The sequence below is a fragment of the Coccomyxa subellipsoidea genome (genome assembly GCF_000258705.1).
Source record: "Coccomyxa subellipsoidea C-169, whole genome shotgun sequence".
NCBI lineage: Eukaryota > Viridiplantae > Chlorophyta > Trebouxiophyceae > Coccomyxaceae > Coccomyxa > Coccomyxa subellipsoidea.
Window position 1 is genome coordinate 452,543 of NW_005178040.1, and position 20,181 is coordinate 472,723.

The window sequence follows — 20,181 nt, forward strand, 5'->3', positions numbered from 1 at the left end:
GCACACAAATACAAGCATAACAGACTGATCCGAGAGGATCTTGATGCATATGAGGCGGCTGGTCAGACGTCGAGCTTGGTCAGGCAGAGAGGCAGGCCAGAATGCCACATGTGTGCAAGTATCTGTCAGCAAAGTTGACTCGCCCGCTTATACCAACAATAAGAAGAAGAAGCCCCTGACAAGCATGTCAGCCTGTTAGCAAACCGAACAGGAAACATGGGGGCTCACACACTCACTTTTGGAAGCCAAAAAGTCTACGACACATGACAAAAATCTTCCTGGCAAATGGACTTAGGCATGCGCAGTCAGGGCAATGCTCACTGCTCTTTCCGCGGCTTTTCCCTGCTGGGCCCACCTACAAGCTGGTCTTACAAGGAAGCTTCTCACATTTTATCCGCTGAGTAAGAAACCCCTCACACCAGCTGGAGACCAGGTCCAGGCCAATGAGCTTCCTACATTCGCAAATTTTGGAAGTACAGACAAACTTTCGAAGAGTGCACAGCATCGTTATCTCGTCAGAACCGCTTGTTCTAGATCACCTCTACTAGACTGATCAGTGATCTGGACGTCGCCCCCCTCCTTGGACTCAGCAGCAATCCAATAATTCCTTGAGTGACGTAGATTATAAGACTAGCTGCAATTTTGTGTAACAGATTGCGTCCAGATTTTAGGATCTCCACATTCATGAGCAGGTTGAAAGTCAACCCAGCCGCTTAGTAACTAGTCTGCCCCACGGCTGCTCAATTGGACTGCCCGTGCGGGTACCGGCCAGCTGTCGCCAGGTAGCACAAAGGCGAACCTTCGAGTCTCTCACATTCTTTAATCTTCGCTTTCTGCATTTAGATATTGACACTGTCTTTCAGTAGAGTAGCACAACCATCCGCCCAGCTGCATATAAGCTTTTAGGAGGCTCTCTGTGCTTCATAGTCTCCATCTGGAGTGGTGCACCAAGGCGTTGCCCTATTACAGTAGCACTCTTGTTTGGTTACCGAGGGACAGATTCTTCACGGAAAAGAGCTTAGGGAAACCTGCCAAGCTTCGGTCTGAATAGGTTGTGAAAGGTGATTTATCGGGACCGGTAGATAGTGCGTTCCCGGCATCGTCTTCTGATGAGGAAGGCAGCAAGCACAGGAACACTAAGGAAGTTAGCCGAAGGAAAGAGCGGCGATGTCGGCTCTCACGGCCGCTGCCAGCCGCTCATGCGCAAGTCAGGATCGAGTGGTGGGCTGAGTTCGACGGGACGTCACAAAAAGGTACTGGCTTCACATGCCTTCTCAACAACGCATACTGCGCGGTGGCTCGGGCGCGTATACCTTTAGAGCTAGCAAAAGGTAGGAGTATTATGTTTGGGGATAACTGGCAGTTTTTCTGTGTGAGTATCAAGGCCTACAGCTTGTTCTGTGCGTTATTCTGTCAGATTGTCAACTGAGAAGGGAGCGAGCTGCGGAGATTAGGTGCCATTGGCGGTAGGAACAAGGGTTCATTTTTGTTCAATACAACCCATATTTGTTGTCGCCAGCGTGTAGAAGGATCTGGGTTCGGTGTGTTTTGGGAAGCCGTCAGCCCATCTTGGAAACTGTGATGACCAGGTATCACACTGGTTGTCTAATCGCTCTTGGGTCTGCTCTTGATTGCATCAATCAGCTTTCTGTCGTGCTTGTCTCATGAGAGAGTCTGTCGCGCCAAGTCCGCAGCAGAGGGGGAAGTCGCGCTCGATTTCGTGAATCCCGAGGCGTGGCTTTACGCTTTTTGGCACTTTTGCTTTTTGGTGCCTCCGATCCCCTCTGTTTTAAAGGACTGAAATTGACGAACACATCAAGCGGTGACAGCTCATTATGGGATCGGCAGTATTGTATCCCCGTCGGACGGTCGGCTGCTTTGGCTTTGTTGACTGAAGTGAGATCAGTCAGAGATCAGTAAGGAGCCTTCCTGCTTGCTTGCTTTGCAGACGCATGACTACGTCACACAAGCTGACCACGGCTTCTGTACGTGCAGGTATCTTCGGACAACGACTTGAGGCAGATGGGCAGCCTGCCCACCCCGCTACAGAGGACCAGTGTGCGCACACAAGCCACTGCACACTTTGCGCCGCCCCCTGCCATGGAAGTGGCTGAGGACGTTGTGGAAGCCTCCTTTGCCCGTGGTCTGGCCTCAGCGGAGTGTTTCGAGGTAAGCCAAGCTCAAAAACAATGATCAGTGACTACCCAGAAGTGATGCCAGCATGCATGCAAGGGTGCTGTTTCATGTGCATATTGCCTTCTGTTTATTTTCATTCCATGGGTCAATCAGTCACTCAGCCATGTACCTCTTCTTACAAGATGTTCAGTAACAGACCCATCCTTTGCCTTGCAGTTGTATGGGCCGGTGCGCAAGGCGCCACCTCTGACGGAAGCTGCCAGCCCCGAGGACGCAGCTACCGGGGCAGCTTCCCTGCCGCAGCTGCCGGCGGGGGCAGCGCAGCAGATGGCGGCCTGCCTAGCAACGCCCTTCACTGGGACCGACAAGAATATGGGCGAGATTCTGCGCTCGGAGGTCGACCGGCTGAATGCCAACCAGGAGTTGCAGACACAGTTGAGGTGCGCTGTCCCTCCTAGATCTCTCTTAACACACTTTCAAGGAAGCAAGCATGTGTACAATTAGATGGGTATTGAACAGACTAAAAGTGTGCTGGTGATGTCATGTGTTTGGCTGTTTGACTATCACAGATGCAAGCTGATTGATCTCATGCAAGACGGCAACAGTGAATGAGTCAGGTCTTTGAGTACTGGTTGGCAAGTCAAGATAAGCTTTGTTTGGTCATGCAGGTATGCAGAGGAGCTGCGTCAGAAGCAGGGCAGCGAGGAGGAAGAGAAGGATGAGCAGGATGCCCTGCTGAAGCAGTCTGGCCGCCAGCGCAGGTGCGCGCCATCTGTAGATCCTCGTCTCGTACCACATTTCCGTGAGATGTGTGCTGTTCGTCATGAAACACGCTTCCATGCCAGCCTTTCATCAGCCAGTGCGCTTTGAAGCGTCACGCCAGAGGAGATGAAAAGCTCTGTGAGATACAACAGAGCATCCAGTAGCAAGAAGGAAAGCTTAAATGGCCATCAAGATGTGTTAGTGGACAGCTTTGCAGCAAGCAGCAATTTAGGTGATTTGCATGTTTCGAAAGGGTCTGGGGGGCCCCTCAACCTCCAGCCTCTGAGCAGATCTCTCATTTGCGCATGCAGGGTCCGCATGCGGCGTCGTTCCTCGGACGAGCTGATGGAGACGCAGCTGCTGCAGGAGTTTGGCATCGCCGGTGGCGGCCGGCCGCTCCCGCCGGGCCGGCCGGCCGAGCCGCACTCGCCGGAAACGCGCGTCGCTCTGGACTCGCTGTACGCCAGCATGGATGACAACACCAATCGGTGCGCCTCTTTATCTGAGAAGCAATTTTTTTTGGATCACTTGAGAAAGAGCACAGCTACTGGGGCACCTGTAGCAAAGGGGCATGACATCTGCAATGTTGAGCTGCACAAGGAAATGTCATTGAATCGCCCAACAGCATATTTTCTGGGGCAGCTGTGTGAAGGAATACTGCCTTATGAGGCATGACGCTTGATGCGCCACGTTCCGATGGATGATCATGCAATATAAACCATTCATTCCCCTGAGTATGTTGTCCAGAACTGTCGGACTTGCTCGAAATCCTAGAACAGTTTCTGTGCACAGGCTTGACTGATAGCATCCCAATTGTGCAACTTATCACCTCTTTTACCTGTCATGCAGTACTAATTCCTGAAAAATGGGATCTTGCTGCAGGCTGACGTTGGACGAGGCTGATCTTGGCAAGGTCTCCGCTGACGTCACCAAGGATGACTACATCTTCCCAATGGAGCTGGGCGAGCCAGAACAGGCAACCAAGACATCTGCCACCCGTGGGCGCACCCTCATCAACATCACAGCGCGCTCTGCCCCGTCCCCGGCATAGGAGTCTCAGAAAAATATTTCGCCAGATTGTAGTAAAAGTGGAAGAGCTGGCGGTCTTCATGACGCAGCATGCGGCCGCTCTCAAATTGGGCAGCAATTGATACGCCTGGACCTGCACAACTGTGCTTCAGCATATTTGCAAGAAAGCTCCAGAGCCACCCGGGTAGATATCAGAATAAGCCCTTTAAAGGGTCTGTAGGTGCTGCAAGACAGCTGCATCAGTCTCAGCAAATTGATATTCAATCAGCCAATGTATAGCTCAATCAGCCAATGAATGAAATCACTGTCCGCCCAAAGGGGCAGGGAGGGCAACAGTTTCTCTGCATCCAGCATGGGAATGGAAGAATGCATGAAAGGGTAGATTAGGCCAGCTGAACGCCAAATTGCAGTTGATAGAATAGGTAGGGAGATAGTTGAACGCATGCCTGAGAATGGCAGAGAGAGAACAAGATTGCATTACATTTTTTCAGTTGTCTGCAAGTGCTCTGCAGTGTTGATTTATGCAAGAAATATTGCGGCATGCAGATCCTACATTATGGATTATTTTATTCTTTAGAAGATGCATGCAACACTGCTGATAGGCAGAGGTACATAAAGGTTGCAGGAGTAGTTTCTATGATGGGATTGATCAGGTCATCCTATGATGGAAGGTATGATTCTTTACGTGTGCAATGCTGCACATTGTCAGGTTGGTTTTTCCTGTTTCTCAGCGTGCGCATAGAGATAATGAGTGTTTAGGACCTGCATTTCCGAGATCAGATTGTTTGATGACTTGATAGTGAACAGCTCTTTTTTTGTTTTTGCATACAGAACGCATGCATGTCAATCTTAGGACTTTATGCATTGGTCGGATGTCTATTTGGGCAAATATGATGCCCTGATCATATGCGGCTGGAATAAAGCCTTCTTTAAAGGTTTGCATGTGTGCTTCCTTTGGCTTCATGGCCTTGCAAGGGGGCATGCATATGTACATTGTGAAAGTGTCTTGAAGCTGATCTCCTTAAGTCACACGGGCAAGGGGTGTTTCTAGGTGACTTCATGGCAAGCAATGTATGGGATTTGGTCTAAGATTGCTAGTCCTGCAAATAAGGATTCTGCCCTGGTGGCAAAAAATGTTTGGGGAGGATATGGAAGTATATGGCACCGTAGATCAAGTAACATCATGTTAATTGCATGATGCTGCTGGGACAACACAATTTGCATGGGGGTACATACTTTGATGTCTGGGAATTTTAAGAAGGGTCTTCTGCCATTGAGGCCTTGCAGTATATGCGTGGGCTCTTGTACATACTGCAGAAAATGTAAGAAAATGGCACACAATCTCTGAAGTCTCGCGTATTTCTTGCAAACCTTGTAGCATCATGCCGATGCTCACCTTCTACCTGCTATGTTTGATGCCACTGGCAAACTATCGAGCCAGCAGGGTTTGACAGGGATCCTAGAAATTCTCAGGCCGGCCATACGTAGAGCAAGGGCGATAGTAGCTGAATTGCGGGGCGTCCCTGAGATTGCCATAAATTTAAAACAGAGGGATGCAGGTTCTCAGAGAGGCTCTGTCAACATCCGGCCCCTAAAAGGATCATATTGCCTGCCAAATCTGGGGCACATGCTCCTGAGTTCAAGCCATGTGGCTTTGGGACATTGTCCTGACTCCATTTTGCCAAATCTCAACTTTCGCCAGGGCTTCCCAGAAACCTTGCCCCTAGCCCCGAATCAGGTAGGCCAATCAATGGGATGATCAACAAGGATCAGACAATATAAGGTCAGAATACAGAGCCCGAGAATGGCTCTTTTGAGCTGCAGTGCTGATCAGGTCTTGGCAGCAGTTATCTCTAGAGCAGCTCTGCTAGCTTGCAATTTGCTTCAAGAAAAATCTGGCCTGCAATAATGCAGTGTTCTCAAAAGAGCATGTGCACAAGCACATCACGCATGTGACTGTAAATGAACAATGCTGTATAGAGCCAAGTTGGAGTGCAACAGCTGTAGCTGCAAGGTTCACATGTGATTAAAATGTCAGACGCTGGCATGGAAGGTGCAAAGAAGCCGTGTCAAATTACAGCATCTGTTTTTGGAAGCCAGTGTAACCTCTTGAGGTTTATTGAATCGAAGGAGGCTGTCTTGGTAGCAACTGGTCAACTATCGTTTGCATCCATACATCAACAGTACTGTCAGATTGCCGCATGTCCCTTCCAACATTGCTTGGACCCAGCACCGTCTGGCAACATCTCAGGCTGACATCTTCAGCTAACTCTCATATTGCAACTGTCACATGTTAGCTCACCCAAAGGCACTCGAGCACAGAGGCCTGCACAACATGTTTGAATTAACCAACTCCCCCGAATCCTGCTGGACCAAGTAACTCTGAAGCGGCTGGGCTTATTGCTGGCTGCAGATTCACGTATCTAGAAGCACAGGCTTCACATAGCAGCTGCCGGCATTGAGTGCTCTTGATATGCCATACACCCTCGCTGTATTGAGCGAGTCAGAAGCTTGATCCACTTGGTCTCAAGACGAGCAGGACAGCAGCTCAACCCCCACGTGGATTTCCTTTGGCGGTGTCACTTTGAACCTCTCCGCGCCCTCAAGACGAGCAGGACAGCAGCTCAACCCCCATGCGGATTTCCTTTGGCGGTGTCACTTTGAACCTCTCCGCGCCCGGCTGCTCCTCATAAGGCCTCTCCAGCACCTTCATCAGAGCCTTCAGCTGCACGGCAGAGAACATGTTTATGTCAGCAGACCTGCTGCAGAGTGTACAGTGGTCACTTTTCCATGCTAGCCCCCTTCCCTGCAAAGTCAGCAGGGCAAGCAGAGACAGAAACCTGCCTTTCCAGCACTAAATATGGCCAGGTCAAGCTCCTCTGTCTTTGCAACTGCTGCAACAACAAAGGTATTGGTCGGGCCTTTGGGGCAATTGAACAAGTGAGCAGACCACTCATTTGTTATGACAGCTCTATACAGAGGACTGCGCACAGCATGCTCTTGAAAAAGCAGAGCTGTCTCCTTGTCATTCGAATGGCCTCAGCCCCCTCAGCCCCCACAGTGGCCGTCTGCGCGAGATTCCGAAAGGGCAGCTCTCTGGCAGGGCAGAATTTAGTAGCCATGATGATGTCAAGAAGGAAGGTGCATGCGCAGATGCCACAGGGGGAATCCTGACCTCGTCGTAGTCACCGGCCTCGGCGCGCGCGATGGCAATCTGCATCAGCTGATTGCGAGGCACGTAGCAGGGGTTGACGTCGTCCTGGTCTGCCCGCCGGGCAGCCTCGGGCCTGCCCTCTGCCCGGTGGGCAGCCCTCAGCCCATCCAGCCATTTGCCCCACGCCGATCGCCGCTCCTCGCTCAAATCCTCCAGCGCCTGATCAGGAGAAACACAAGTCATGACAGTTTCTAACGGCATCTCCCGCGTGGCTGCTTCTTGTCAGCACATCACACTTGTAGGGCTGAGAAGAGCTTGTCAACCAGTCTTCTGGGCCGGGACATCCTGAATGCACTCAACATCACTCTGCAAAGATCCGTTTCCAATCTTAGCATCACAATGCCTCTTATTTTCTCTCTACACTTTATCACATCTTAGCATGACGTGCTGGCAACGGATGGTATGCTCCTGAGCCATACTGGTGGTTGCTTGACACCATCAACCTTGCACCACCCCGATTCTGACTTGCCTACCGTCAAACACCTGCCAAGCTATTCTCTCAGCAAGAAGTCAGCTATACTGACGCATGCGAAGGTGCCCATTCACGCACCTCTTCTAGCGGCGCGGGGATGCTGCCAGGGGCATCGCCGTCGGAGACAGACGCGAGCGCGCGGAAGGTATTAGTAAAGTCGGCCTTGTCCTCGTACATTAGGGTGACTAAGCCCACCGCCAACTCCCTGTCATACTTGGTCAGCCCCATCTTCCGAGCCATGCGGCCTGTGTAGGCCTCCATCATGATGTCCGCATAAGAGTCCACAATGGGCTGCGCCTTTTCCTGCAGTGAAACAGAGCCAGTTTTCACTCCCTGATCAAACAGAGCCAATTTCTACTCTCTGAGACACGGTAGATAGATTCACCAAATAAATCCCCGTGCTCTCCGAGATACGGTAGAGGTTCACCAATTTACTCCAGGAAGCTGCATGCTGTGGAGGTCAATTCAGGGAACAGCACCACTGGCATCCAGCATGCAGTCGTCAGATAGCATGATCTCAGAAGCAGGCTGTAACTTTCCTGCCTTACTGGTCCTACCAGGGCTTTCCTACCAATCAGCTTGCACCTCATTTTGAACGCACCAAGCTAAATTATTACAATTCTTACACGCTTTCCTGCCAAAGGCAAGGTGCGTCTGCAGACAAGCTGCAGGTAAAGGCTACCACTTTCCAATCCCTTGCTGGACACCCCAGTTCCAAGCAAGACCCAAGCCACACGGCTGGCAAAATCTGAAGCAGCGTGCCTAATGAAATTCCTGAAGCAGGGGTGAAGAGCAGCGCTCACCAGATCAAGCAGGCCAGCGGTCATGAAGGCGTTGGCAAGCTGCGCGCAATTCCAATGGCCGATCCCCGGCTGCGCGCGATATGTGTACCGGCGGCCGTCCAGATCCGTTGTGTTAGGCGTGAAGTTTGGGTCAAATCGCTCCAGGAACCCATACGGCCTGCACAATGATTTTTCGTTACCCCGCGCCTTTCTAGGCCATGAGGATTACAAGCATGCAGCAATGCCACAAAACATCCCTTGTACAGAGGTAGCCTGGGTCCTGAGTACTGAATCTGCAGGGAGGATGCCAAACGGGCCAAAAGGGATCATTTGGCACCGCAAAGACACCTAGAATAGATACATACAAGCATAACCCGACCCAAGGCTGCCATCACACATGTGCGCTTTGCATGTCGTGCACCACTGCACCACCCAGAGGTCATCTGAGACTGTGTGGTTTAGAGGAAGGCTGAATGGAATGCAATAGTGTGCCCCGCTTTGAGGTCATCCAAGGCCTTAGGGGCCAAAGGTATCATTTGCAAGGCATAAGTTTGCATGGGAGGCTTCTGAAGCGGCTGCCAGATCGCCGCAGCAAAGATGTTATACATGGACTGCGCAAGCACATGGCAGGTTTGCTTCTACTGAGCCAGATGAACCAGCGGGCATTGAAATGCCCAAGTTCTACAGATGCCATCCCCCTGCCCTTTGGATAATGTGCCCCTCCAATGGAGCTTAGCTCCTTTTAAGCACTGCTAACCAGGTGGCACATGAAGAGCCAGCCCCCACTTGGCAGTATGGGCACCAGACAGGGGAGGCGCTGGCGCACCCATAATCAATAGTCTCGCCCAGAATGCTGAAGTTGTCCGTGTTGCCCACGCCGTGCACGAATCCAACACTCTGCCACGACGCCAATAGGTTTGCCGTGCGCGACACCACCTCTCCCAAGAATGCCACGTAGCGGTCCTCCCGCCCTGCACCAGACAAGCTCAGCAGTTTCATTCTGTCAGAACTTTCACAAAAACCATGGATTGATTATTTGATGAAAAGCAATGTGCTGACGTGTCCACGCTCGATGTCTGCCCAGTGATGCAACTACCCATTCCTTGAAAAACCTGCACCTAACCACTACCTCTCTCCACTGCAACCCAATGGTCGTTCGCCGGCAACACCACTTTCAGTCTTACTGAGTTGATCATCAGTGAATCTCTATGAAACTGAACCTCATCGTGTGACGTCTGCCCAGTGATGCAAGCACCCAGCCACACAAAGAATAAACAACTCATCTCCACAGCATGGCAAAGCAGACCCCTTGCTGTCAACTTGCCTTCACTGCAGTGGCATGCCGCAAAGACAGGAGGCACTTAAATCAGTGATGCAGAGCATAAACACACAATCCAGCAGGGTGAGTAACAGCAGAGCAGGAGAGTGCACTATATCCAAGATACAGGGCCCCCTGGCAAAGAGCAAATGCGGGTTAATAGGGATTCAAAGAATAGGCGCACACCTTCTAGGTGCGGGTAGTGATGCCGGATGATGTAGTCTGCGAGAGGGGCAATGAGCGGTAACTGATCGCCTCCTCGCATGGCCGGTAGCTGGAACGTGCCGAAGCGAACGAAGGACGGCGAGACCCGGCAGACCACTGCGCCCGGCTCAAATTTGGCGTCACCGCTGCATGAACAGACCAGAAATGTTGTTGCGCGCAGAGCTATTTAGATGCGATGCTGCCAGGCGCGCTCAGATTCCTCACCATCTTAGCTGCAGAACAAGTGTCTTGCCCTGGCAAAAGACGCTAGAGGATAGTATGCATGACGAGCAGGCTTATTCTTCAACAGTGGTGGCCTCAACCCTGCCGCGCCACAAATGCGTAGTATGCATGCTCGGGGGATGCCCTGGATTGTGGCATGTCAAATTCAACCTGACACAAGTGCGGCATAGTTCCTGACACCAAAGCAACCTTTCTGCAGACCTGTCGTGCAAGGATGAGAAAGCAAGCAGGAATCTGCATGAAGGAAAGTGTCACGTGTACCATGCGACCGCCACGCCTGCAGTCCTGCCCGCAAACGCCTAAAGACTAGGAGAGTTCGACAGAAAACAATCCCGTCTTATTTTGTCAATCCCGCAAAATACAGAGGGGCTGCAGCTGTGACATGGCACTCTGGCTGGCCTGCATCCTCTCATGACGGCCCCGCCCAAAGAGGCCTGACAAGTGGTGTGAGAGGCTGCAGCACATTCTTTCATTCTAAAGATTACAGAGAAAGGAAGGGAGGGACACAGGGAACGCACTTATAGAACATGTCTCGAAGCACTTTGGCGCCGGTGCCGACGAGGGAGAGCGCGCGGGTGGTGGGGATGCCGAGAGCGTACATCGCCTCGCTCGCCACAAACTCGCGCAGAGAACTGCGCAGAACTGCGCGGCCGTCAGCCATGCGGCTGTAGGGCGTCGCTCCTGCCCCCTGCGGTGCAAACACCCCTGCCAATAAACCCCTGACAAAGCAGAAGCAGGGAAAAAGAATATCAGGATAATGATCCCCCTGGCAGAAGCATGCGTGATAGTGTAACGGGGCTTCAGTGATCGCAGCTGCATTGACAAGATGCTTTGGCAACATGATTTTGTGCTGTACAAGGCGTCTGGCAAAGCTTTTGGGATACGAGGCCGACAAAGGCTGACATGAATTTTTCTGAAAAGAGCGTATGGTGTGCCTCAGCTTGCAGTCTGCTGAGGAGATTGTATGCAGACGTCTCAGTAGAGCATACGCAGTAGCGAAAGACAGACTACCCACTGCTGTTCAGTCATCACATGTCCATTCTCGTCAATGGGGCTTTGGCATTCCCTGTCTTGATTGAGGAGAGCCACAAGGTCAAGGCATTGGCGCAAGATTTGCCTCTGCAGCAAGTGCGAGAGGCATACCTTCAGCTGCAGTTCGTAGGTTTTGCCATCTGGGCCCACAGCTTCTCCAAGGCTGATGGCACGCCCATCCCCAAGCTGCCCCGCCCACTACAGCACATCCACCAGCAGCCAAGAGCTTAAGAATGCCGCACCCCTAGCTCTTGTATAAACAGTTGGCAGAGACGCGCTATGATTGCACCCAAGTGATGCTGTTCCAAGAAAATCTTGAGCTTCCTTCCGCTGCTTGGTCCATGCTGCCTCAAAATATGCAAGCACTCTGAGAATTGCGATCTTGTCCGATCTGTCTCAGGCATATCTGTAGGTGTCTCTTTGTCAGTCAATGGAAGGAGGAGAAACACAAACTTGAGCCACAATTCAGCCAAGATATGTGAGGGGGCCTTAAATGCATCCTAGTCCCTTCAGAAGTGACGCACCATCCCAAACTGATGGCCGCCGTAGCACTGAGCCCAGGGGCGCGGGCCGTTGGGCAAGGGCGCGTTCCCGCTGAATATGGCAGCGAACTCTTGCCGCTCACACTCTGCAGGATCAAGCCCAATAAGGCGCGCTACATCACCAGAGTAGAGCACCGTCATCGGCTCTGAATTGGTCGGCGTCGGGGCCACGAAGGAATAAAATGCATCGTGTACCTGTGCACAAAACATGAATCTTATCGCAGGGCTGATCCGCCGTATGAGTGAATCCTGCTGGGACCTTCACAAGTACCAGCTGGTCAGAATTATACATAGAGCTGAGTCCTTTGCTCAGGAATGTGTCCTCTTGAAATGTATGCTTCGAGGTTTCTCAGCTGACAAGGTGCTCTCACCTGCCGGCGTTGATTCTTGGTCTCAGGATCTCCAGGGAGCTCCCTGGTGAATGTGCTCTCCAACTTAATATTCTGCACCATCACGGGGCCAGGTTGTGATCAGATGAGTGTCCAGTTCAGGGGAAAAGACTGTCAGGATGCCAGATCGTCCATGGTTACCCCAGGCATATTGAAAAGCCACGAGCGGGGGAATACAATATAGTGTCATCAACACTGAAATCAACCGAGAACAGCTGCCTCATAGAACTGATATTTGGCTGGTCGACGCACCTCAAGCGTCCTCAAATCACTTGCCAGGACAAGTGCAGCCTCTGCCTGAACAGCTGCAGATTTGGCTGGCAGCACCATCTTTCGGATCCCAGGACTATTGAAAGGTAAGCAGCCCTTGAAAGTATGATGGAACTAGGTCGCTGGCAGATCTTCGACAAAAAGGATGTTTGCATAATTTTGTGTCCAGATTTCCTGACAACACCTCCGCGCTGCGATGGTGTCGTAAATGCGAGAGGAGATGAATTTGACTTGATCATGAGAATATTTACCGTCGTAGAGATGATGCTTGGTTGAGGTTTTATTTAATTTAGCTCAGTGTTGCACGCACGTGAGCTCATTAGGCCTATATTTAGGGCCACTGCATGGAGGTGCCAAATTGTAGATGCACATTTCTTCATCAAGTCTGCTACAATATTTTACACATACCACAGGCTCTTGGTTCTCTAGCTAGTAGATTTAAGACAGCAAAGTGCTTGAAGTTGTGGCTTTGCCGCACCATCTTGTGCACAACCCCAGCCTTCAACCAAGTTCTGCCTATAGTCTCTGTGGGCTTTCAAACCCTTCTACGGTAGATCAGATCTCTAAGAGGGCAATTAACACTACTCGGGTCAAATCTCCTTTGTGCTGACAACAATAAAACTTCGCACTCAATATAATTTCATTGGCACCGCCAATGTTTGCCAGTGCATCCAATGCCAACTCAGAGTCTACACTGGTCCATTATCACCCCAATGCCGCATGCATCTCCCACAAAGTCATACAGTGCTTCCGACCATAATTTCATGCCGGAGAACTCAAAAGATAGTCTCTGAGCTTGTCCAGAGCGCGGTACCTGCACAGCAGAACCCCAGATTTTGAGCACTTTCCAAAGCATGGTGTGATACTCTTGTGCACATCACTGGTACTTCTCTTTCCTTACACCTGCTCTGGCATCTGCCTTTGCTGCAGGCAATTCCACAGCCTGTACACAGAAGCAGAAGCTTGGCGGACCTGTGTGAAATGGTGTTTTTGACGGCCTTGTCCAGTTGGGCGTAGGTCTCCTCATACCCGTCTGGCTGGAAGATTGGGTCCCAGCCAAAAGAGGCCGGCCCACGCGCCGGCACAATGCGCCCCCCCGTCCTGCCCACAAACACCTGTGGCTCTGCGCCGGGACCTGCTTTGCACACAGCAGCCCTCAAGCGCAAGCTCACCCTGATCAATCGCAGTACGGCAGCCAGCAATGCAGTTGTTTAGAGATGCAGCCATTGAAGACTGATGCTCTGACAGGCTCCTCACGAGATAATCATCCTAGTGTCGACCATAACGGTTGGAAGATGTGCAGCAAGAAAGCTGCATGCCTGAAGACAAAATTGTTCATGGGACCACGCCTGCTGACCACCTTAGGCAGTCCTGAGCTGGCAAGCATATAGGTTGCTGGACTTTATGCAGTACTGACACAGACACGGGTCCAATGTGTCACTGGCTCTATCAATCCTTGCTGGTGTGGTGCTAGCAATAGAGGCAAACAGCAAGCCGCCCAGAACACAAGCAGGCAAGTCAACAAACTCCATGTGTTGCAACAGGAAGCATTTGCATGCGCACCAGGCGAGTAGGCGAAGATGCACTGCGCGTAGCCGGTCTTGTCCTCAAAGCCTGCCAGCATCTTATTGAGCCCCTCGTGGCCCAACTTCTGGAGGAACCACTTGATGTAGGGGCCTGGCAGTCCCCCCATTGCATTGAAGCACAAGCTCGTGTCTTCCACCATCACTGCTCCTCCCACCTGCACCCAGCCCGTTTGGTGGTTATCAGTTGAGCAGCGCATTGGCAGACTGACTGCAGGCGTCATCTGATTCTCAAAGCTTCCAGACAGGCCCCTGCCACTGCTGCCGTGGGCATGTCGATGCAGCAAAGTGAACAGAATGCCTGACCACGTGGGGTATGAGTGCAAGTGGTCTGCACATAATTAAGGACGGACCTGCTGCGCTGCCAGTCGGCATTTTTCCTTTGCAATCTCGGTGGGCTCCCCTTGCAGCTCAGGGAGATCCAGGTTTGCTGCTTTGACTGCGAATGGCAGTGGGTGTCCTGCTTCTAGGATGGCCACAACCTGTGAACGTTGAGACAAATTTTCAAGTACAGCACAGGGCATCTGCACGTGCAGTTCAGCACATTTGAACCAAAAGGCACTAGGGATCGTTGCTTGAAGGGAAGACTGTCCACGGAATGCCCACCCACCTCTCTCAGCTTGTTAGCGTTGCCAGTGGCAAACATAATCTCGCTGGCAACCTTTGAGCTGGCAGCCATTTGTTGAGGTTTGTATACCACGGGCAAGACTCCCCTGATGTGCCTGACGTTGCTCCTGCCACTGAGAAGTGGTTGTGCACCGCTGCTCTCTTCTACAGCTCCTGAACAGATGTTCGTGCATCCAAACATCTATTAGAGGAAAAGAATATCTTGCTTCGTTGGACAGCGTCAAAAATCTCAAACAGGACGATCTGATGCAGCAGGCGTGCACCTGGGGCAGATCGGAACGCTCAACAAAGTGTCAACGCAGCTCAACTGAAGAGGTCATAAATATAAAGCGACATACACTCACTCCGCTAGATCATGCTTACAATTACCTTACCTTTCACAATCAAGCGAGATCGTGAACCTGCTTTGGTGGTTCCGAATGGCAATCTTGCTTCCCCACTCGTGTATTTGTCACTGCGTTGTGTGTCAATAAAACAGGCTTGTGATCTGGTAAGAGCACTGTGAGCAAGTGATGGGCTGATCGCTGAGAACACTGGGCCAGCACCTATTTGCATCGAACGGACAAATCAAAGTGGCAACGTTCAAGCCATTTCTGACGTTGTCAACGCAAAATTTTGACCATCTCCTCTTAAGATGGGGATCAATTGCTGCTGCAATTGTGCATACAGAAACCTCGGAAGATGCTGCCCTCTGCCCTCAAATCCCAACCCACTGATTCCCACGTGCACGTGGACCATGAGGACCTGGCCAGGTCCTCATGCCTCATGCAATGATCATTTGGCCCTCATTGACGAATATGGAGCTCTTTGCGTTTCCAGCACACCGTCTTCATCGAATCAGTCTTGTGCCTTGAATGGCTATTACACACAGTGGATTTCCTGTCTATTTAGATCACATTGCAATTTACTCACAACTTATGGCTTGTTCTCGGCGTGACTTTCGCACAGGCGTCAGGCAGGGCACAGAGAACCTTGGGTAGCTCTCCAAGTTCCAGGTGAACTCTTGTTCTTCTTCATATCTCTCAGGATAAGATGCCCCATGTCTCCGTGAAGATCCGAAAGGTGTCCGATAGTTGCTATCGCCGTCTGCTCTCCTATGAGCACCTTTTGAGCACAGCTCAGAGACCGTCTTCGTGTCTTTATGATGCCTTTGTATCTTTCTCATTCAGCACTGATGCCTTTTGACGTTCAATAATTGTTTGGCCATTCCCAGGAATGTCTATTGTGCCCCTGTTTTTATCTTTTACTTCATCCGGTCTGCATCTTCCGTCTAAAACCGTGGTCTGATGAGTTTCCCCGTCTTGAAGGGTTCCAGTGCAACGACTTCACCTTTGCAGAGTTCAAGGGAGGCGAGTCTGTTTGATCATAGAGGGAGTAACCTGATCAATCTGGAGTATCACCAGATCGCGCAGTGTGCCAAAGGATGTCCTGGAATGCCTGCAGATGGCTCAGCAGGAACTAAACTGGCTCAAAGGAGAGCTGCAGCGTGTGGAGCAGGACATCAAGAACCGGGAGGAGGAATACAAGGCAGCCACGACGGAGCGGGATATCGCCATCATACAAAAGGGGATAGATCGGCTGGTCCAGGAGAAGCGCGACGTGAGGCAGCAACTGAGCACCCTGCAGGCCCAGCTGGCCAGTCCAGCAGGTGAGGTCCTTGCTGCCGCCCCGCGATGACTGGCGCAATGACTGGCTGTCAAAGTCTGCTTTCAAGTGCTGTCAAATGCGTTAGGGTACACCTCAAGTCAGTGGACCGCGCTGTGCTCATGGCCTGGAGAAGGTGAGGGCTCCTGAAGTGCATACATGCTGGCCATCCATGACGAATGTGTTGTCAGGCCCGCTAACGGGGCATCATGGCCACATTGGATGCACTAGCAAGGAGTGTTAGTCACAGCATCGTAGCCTGGATTTTATGAGAATCCATAGTGTGGGCTGGCCTAAGCTTGAGCTCAGCAATGTAGCTGGTTTCTCATTGTTGCCCGCTTTGCTGCAAGCAGCCCCTTATGGCATTCAACACTGGGCCGCTGATGGCTTATCGCATGCTTCAACAGAGTGTTGCTACCAGCTACCTGCGTTGATGACTGAATCGTGTGTGGGTTTGCAGATCATGGACGGTCGGAACTGCCGCCTCACCCGCCTGATGGTGAATCATCCTCCTCACATGCTGCAATGTGTTAATGTGCACCAACACTGTGCTTATGCCTGTCTTGCATACATTGTTGTTATCTGGCTATTTTCGAGCGCTGGTAGTCCCTATGCAGCAATTGATATCCATTGCTGAGCCCCAGCACTGAGCAGCAGCTCCTGCTTCTTCAGGGCCAGCGCGGCAGAATCTGGACAGCTTGGCGCCGCACCTGACGGCTGATGATGCTGCGCCGGAGTCAGTATTCCGCCTAACAGGGCGAGTGGGAGACGCCTTGGCGTACAACCTGTTCCTGGACCCCAAGAAGGCCATCCAGCACCGCATCTCCGGCTGGGCGGACAGCTGTGCTGTCCTGTTCTCAATGGGCCAACCTGCAGCCTTCAAGCCTTTCTTTGTGAATGGTCTAACAAAAGTGAGTATCCAGAAAAGCTCATTGAGTAAGGCTGCATAGCCTGTGTTTCTGGCTAGTATGTACCCTTTCCAGTGTAGAGAAGACACACGGCTCTGCCCTTGATGCTTGCCAGGCGGCTGTGACAAAGAATGCGGGAAACTGGGCAACTGTGGCTGTGCTTATGTTTGAAAGATCTGGTCAACGGTGCGGAAATGACCCATATTGATGCACCCAAGTTTCCAGCTGGATGTGCTGATGCTGTGTGGGAAGACCTCGATCTCTGTTGTAGGGTCCTCTCACTCTTGCCTTTGCAAGTGCACTGTCTGCGTCAGAATCCCATAGTCTCAGTACGTAAGCCTGGTGTTTGGGGGTTTGAACGGGATGCCATGGTCTGCCATTGTCTGCCTAAAATCTTGGCTCTTGGGCTGGGAATTCCCAGGACTGACCGACACTGGCTCATTTAAGGATGGGAAGATCTGATGATTGAGTTCCTTGAACTGCAATGCGTTGGGTTTTAACTTGGGTGCTGAATCTGGAATGATTATGACCATCAGAGTTAGGCATCTTATTTTGGCTGGGAGCAATGTAAATCAATCTAATTTACGACTGCTATTTGGCTGCTTTTGATTGCATGAGCATGTGCTTTGCAAGGCCTATTGGCGCCTTCTTAACCATACTCTGCTGTCTGGTGCACATCCTCCAATAGTTAATGTTGTTGCACAGAGTGGCAAGAGCTTTGTCCTGGAGCATGTGGCGCTTGCTGTGCTGCGGACCCACCCACACTTTGGAGTCGGCGGAGCTGACGAGCTGCTCGTTTGCAAGCTACACCTGGATCTGCTGGAATGTGAGCAGGTGAATGCGCGAGCCATCTTATACTGGCCATGGAATCAGGGAGCCCAAGTACCTTGCTCATTCCTATGGGCACATAAAGTGCATTGATGCTGTGTCCCGGCGTATGATCAACAGGCATGTGATCAACAAGTATGGGCTGCTCTTGCAGGGCTATGGGGTGATGCTGAGGGGCCTGCTTGGGCAGCTCCTGAAATTTGTAATATCCCAGGACGTCCCTGTGCCGGCAGATGTGTGGGACCGGGTCAGGTTTGCTGCTCACAGCAACGACTCCTTGATTCTTCAGGCCGCCATCCGCGAGCTGCTGTGGAATACCAAAGTACCAATCTTGGTGCTGTCAGGTGTGTGGTCTGGTGCAGCTGCTCTGTAGTCATGCCTAGCTGCTCTGCTGGACGATGCTGGCTACACAATGCATCTTTGCACTGCCGCACATCACGAACTGGACTGTTGACCTATGTGTTGCTACGATGCAGATGAAATTCAGGCCTTGTTCCTGCCTCGGCGTGTGGATGGCACTGTCGACAAGGCCGATGCAGCGTCAGCACGCCGCTTCTTCAAGTCCATCGTGGTGCGCGGCCCGGGCAATATCCTGTGGATCTCCACCGGCAGCAGCATGGCGCTCTTCTGGGCCAATGTGGGCCTGACAAGGACGAACGGCGACAGCCTATTGATCCACAACACGCGGCTCGACCTTCCTGTGGACCTTTCAGAGGACGTGATGGACTTCTGCTGGCAGTATCTGGAAGTGTTGGCTCTGGAGCGGCACAGCATCCAGCTGGACCCTCTCCTGCGGCAGCTTGCAGGCAACTCGCCGGCGCTGCTCACATATCTGGTCGCGGACTTTGTGCCAGACCCCATGGATGACATCCTGGCCTTCTACAACCTGCATATGCTGGGCAAGCTGGTGGCAGAAGTGCGTGCCATCCCTTATTCCCATTTGTTCAAAATAGGATTGCCGGTTCTTTTAACCAGCCCATGATTCCTTGAGTGCACATGGAAGCTCGGCAATCAGCCGATAAGGGTGACCTGGAGAACACATCTGGCTTGGAGAGTGAGGCCTTCCAAAATATTCGTTGTGCATGTGTGCATGATTGCGCAAGAGGTGAGCATATGCACTGTTGGTGCAGGGGAAGAACGACTGGATGCCAACGCTGGAGCTTCTTGGGCAGCGGCAACGTCAGCTTTTGCTCAACATGTCATCCGTCACTCGTGGCGTGGATCTGGCCAATTCCGGGCTGGCATTGTCTTTGCGCGTCATGCTGGAGTCCTACACGAAGCCAGTGCGCGAAGGATCGGTCTTCCGGTGTCTTTCCACTGTCCACCATCGAGCGCTCTTCCAGGTGGGTAAAGTTTGTTTTCTGGACAGTCCTGCTGCACTGGTGTTGCTGGTTTGGTACTTACGGAAGGGTGCCTAAAAGATCCAGTGCTGCCAACATACGCCTTCCCACATGCCTGAAATGGAGGGCAGGAATCTCAGAACCCTTCATTGATAGGCTGGACGACTTCTGAAGCTTGCACCTCCTGATTGTCGTGCAGCTTGTGCTTGCGGACGGTGGCGAGCTCACTCTGGGCTGGACGGGGGATGGGGGTGCCAGCACAACCGTGTACCACGAGGCCGAGAAGCTGCTGATTGTAAGTACACATGACCTTGGTCGCCCTTGCCTGCCTGTGATTGAGACTTGTGTGTTGCAGTACACTCAGTTGCCACCCTCTGAGCCAAGGGGCTTGCCACCATGTGAGTTATTGCATCTAATACAACAGTGGAACAGTGCAGAAGATCAATAACTTGAATACTTGCGCTGATGTGCCTGTAGCTTCTTGGAAACGGCATGCTGGAGGCCAATCGCCGTGGCTGGAGCACCCCCGGCGATGCGGCCTTGCAGAAGGCAGTTGAGGTGTGCATGTCAAGGACTTATTGGACAAACTGTGTCATGCATATCGACGATATGGACCCCTAGCATGCTCTAACACCTTTTTATTTGAACACCAGCAAGTGCCAGATATTGCTGTCCCCCATCTTGTAGCTGACGGACATCCTATCTTTGTGCAGGCCTGGGCGACGCAGATGGAGCAGCGATTCGGCCCTGCAGCTAGCTGGGACAAGGAATACTGGTTCCAGAGGGTCCTCTGCAGCAAGTACAACAACTCTGGTGCAGCTGCATCTGTGGCGAAGCAACTCGATCAGCAGCCGCCCC

At 51.9% G+C, this 20,181-nt stretch overlaps 5 protein-coding genes across 5 annotated transcripts; 2 read left to right on the forward strand and 3 right to left on the reverse strand.

Moving 5' to 3' along the window:
- Nucleotides 1-798: 798 nt before the first annotated feature.
- COCSUDRAFT_52550 (hypothetical protein) lies at nucleotides 799-4,019 on the forward strand. Its single transcript, XM_005650200.1, has 6 exons — nucleotides 799-1,253; nucleotides 1,996-2,169; nucleotides 2,353-2,576; nucleotides 2,805-2,897; nucleotides 3,210-3,386; nucleotides 3,781-4,019. Exons 1-6 carry the CDS (start codon nucleotides 1,110-1,112, stop codon nucleotides 3,947-3,949), a joined length of 981 nt encoding a protein of 326 aa, XP_005650257.1. The 5' UTR covers nucleotides 799-1,109; the 3' UTR covers nucleotides 3,950-4,019.
- An 8-nt stretch (nucleotides 4,020-4,027) lies between these two features.
- Nucleotides 4,028-5,270, reverse strand: COCSUDRAFT_52551 (hypothetical protein). Its single transcript, XM_005650201.1, has one exon. It carries the CDS (start codon nucleotides 4,919-4,921, stop codon nucleotides 4,655-4,657), a length of 267 nt encoding a protein of 88 aa, XP_005650258.1. The 5' UTR covers nucleotides 4,922-5,270; the 3' UTR covers nucleotides 4,028-4,654.
- A 719-nt stretch (nucleotides 5,271-5,989) lies between these two features.
- Nucleotides 5,990-12,186, reverse strand: COCSUDRAFT_27392 (UPF0061-domain-containing protein; the record flags this gene model as incomplete). Its single annotated transcript, XM_005650202.1, has 11 exons — nucleotides 5,990-6,652; nucleotides 7,103-7,300; nucleotides 7,692-7,916; nucleotides 8,417-8,573; nucleotides 9,222-9,404; nucleotides 9,489-9,513; nucleotides 9,900-10,063; nucleotides 10,679-10,848; nucleotides 11,304-11,390; nucleotides 11,717-11,929; nucleotides 12,106-12,186. The coding sequence occupies 11 exons, from the start codon at nucleotides 12,184-12,186 to the stop codon at nucleotides 6,530-6,532; spliced, it is 1,626 nt and encodes a 541-aa protein (XP_005650259.1). The 3' UTR covers nucleotides 5,990-6,529.
- Nucleotides 12,187-13,155: 969 nt separating this feature from the next.
- COCSUDRAFT_12647 (Maf/Ham1) lies at nucleotides 13,156-14,655 on the reverse strand (the record flags this gene model as incomplete). The annotated part of the gene is made up of 5 exons (XM_005650203.1): nucleotides 13,156-13,207; nucleotides 13,366-13,531; nucleotides 13,957-14,134; nucleotides 14,330-14,458; nucleotides 14,587-14,655. 5 exons carry the CDS (start codon nucleotides 14,653-14,655, stop codon nucleotides 13,156-13,158), a joined length of 594 nt encoding a protein of 197 aa, XP_005650260.1.
- A 766-nt stretch (nucleotides 14,656-15,421) lies between these two features.
- On the forward strand, nucleotides 15,422-17,739 carry COCSUDRAFT_52553 (hypothetical protein). The gene is made up of 4 exons (XM_005650204.1): nucleotides 15,422-15,598; nucleotides 16,047-16,251; nucleotides 16,708-16,746; nucleotides 16,920-17,739. Exons 2-4 carry the CDS (start codon nucleotides 16,047-16,049, stop codon nucleotides 17,195-17,197), a joined length of 522 nt encoding a protein of 173 aa, XP_005650261.1. The 5' UTR covers nucleotides 15,422-15,598; the 3' UTR covers nucleotides 17,198-17,739.
- The last annotated feature ends 2,442 nt before the right edge of the window (nucleotides 17,740-20,181 follow it).

Bases quoted from the DNA above. Each gene is read 5' to 3' on its own strand.
- COCSUDRAFT_52550 (XM_005650200.1), top strand. From the start codon at position 1,110: ATGAGGAAGGCAGCAAGCACAGGAACACTAAGGAAGTTAGCCGAAGGA. The intron at 1,254-1,995 runs GTACTGGCTTCA...CTGTACGTGCAG, and splicing joins CGACGGGACGTCACAAAAAG to GTATCTTCGGACAACGACTT. The intron at 3,387-3,780 runs GTGCGCCTCTTT...ATCTTGCTGCAG, and splicing joins ATGGATGACAACACCAATCG to GCTGACGTTGGACGAGGCTG.
- COCSUDRAFT_52553 (XM_005650204.1), top strand. From the start codon at position 16,047: ATGGCTCAGCAGGAACTAAACTGGCTCAAAGGAGAGCTGCAGCGTGTG. The intron at 16,252-16,707 runs GTGAGGTCCTTG...GTGGGTTTGCAG, and splicing joins CCAGCTGGCCAGTCCAGCAG to ATCATGGACGGTCGGAACTG. The intron at 16,747-16,919 runs GTGAATCATCCT...CTGCTTCTTCAG, and splicing joins GCCGCCTCACCCGCCTGATG to GGCCAGCGCGGCAGAATCTG.
- COCSUDRAFT_52551 (XM_005650201.1), bottom strand. From the start codon at position 4,921: ATGTACATATGCATGCCCCCTTGCAAGGCCATGAAGCCAAAGGAAGCA.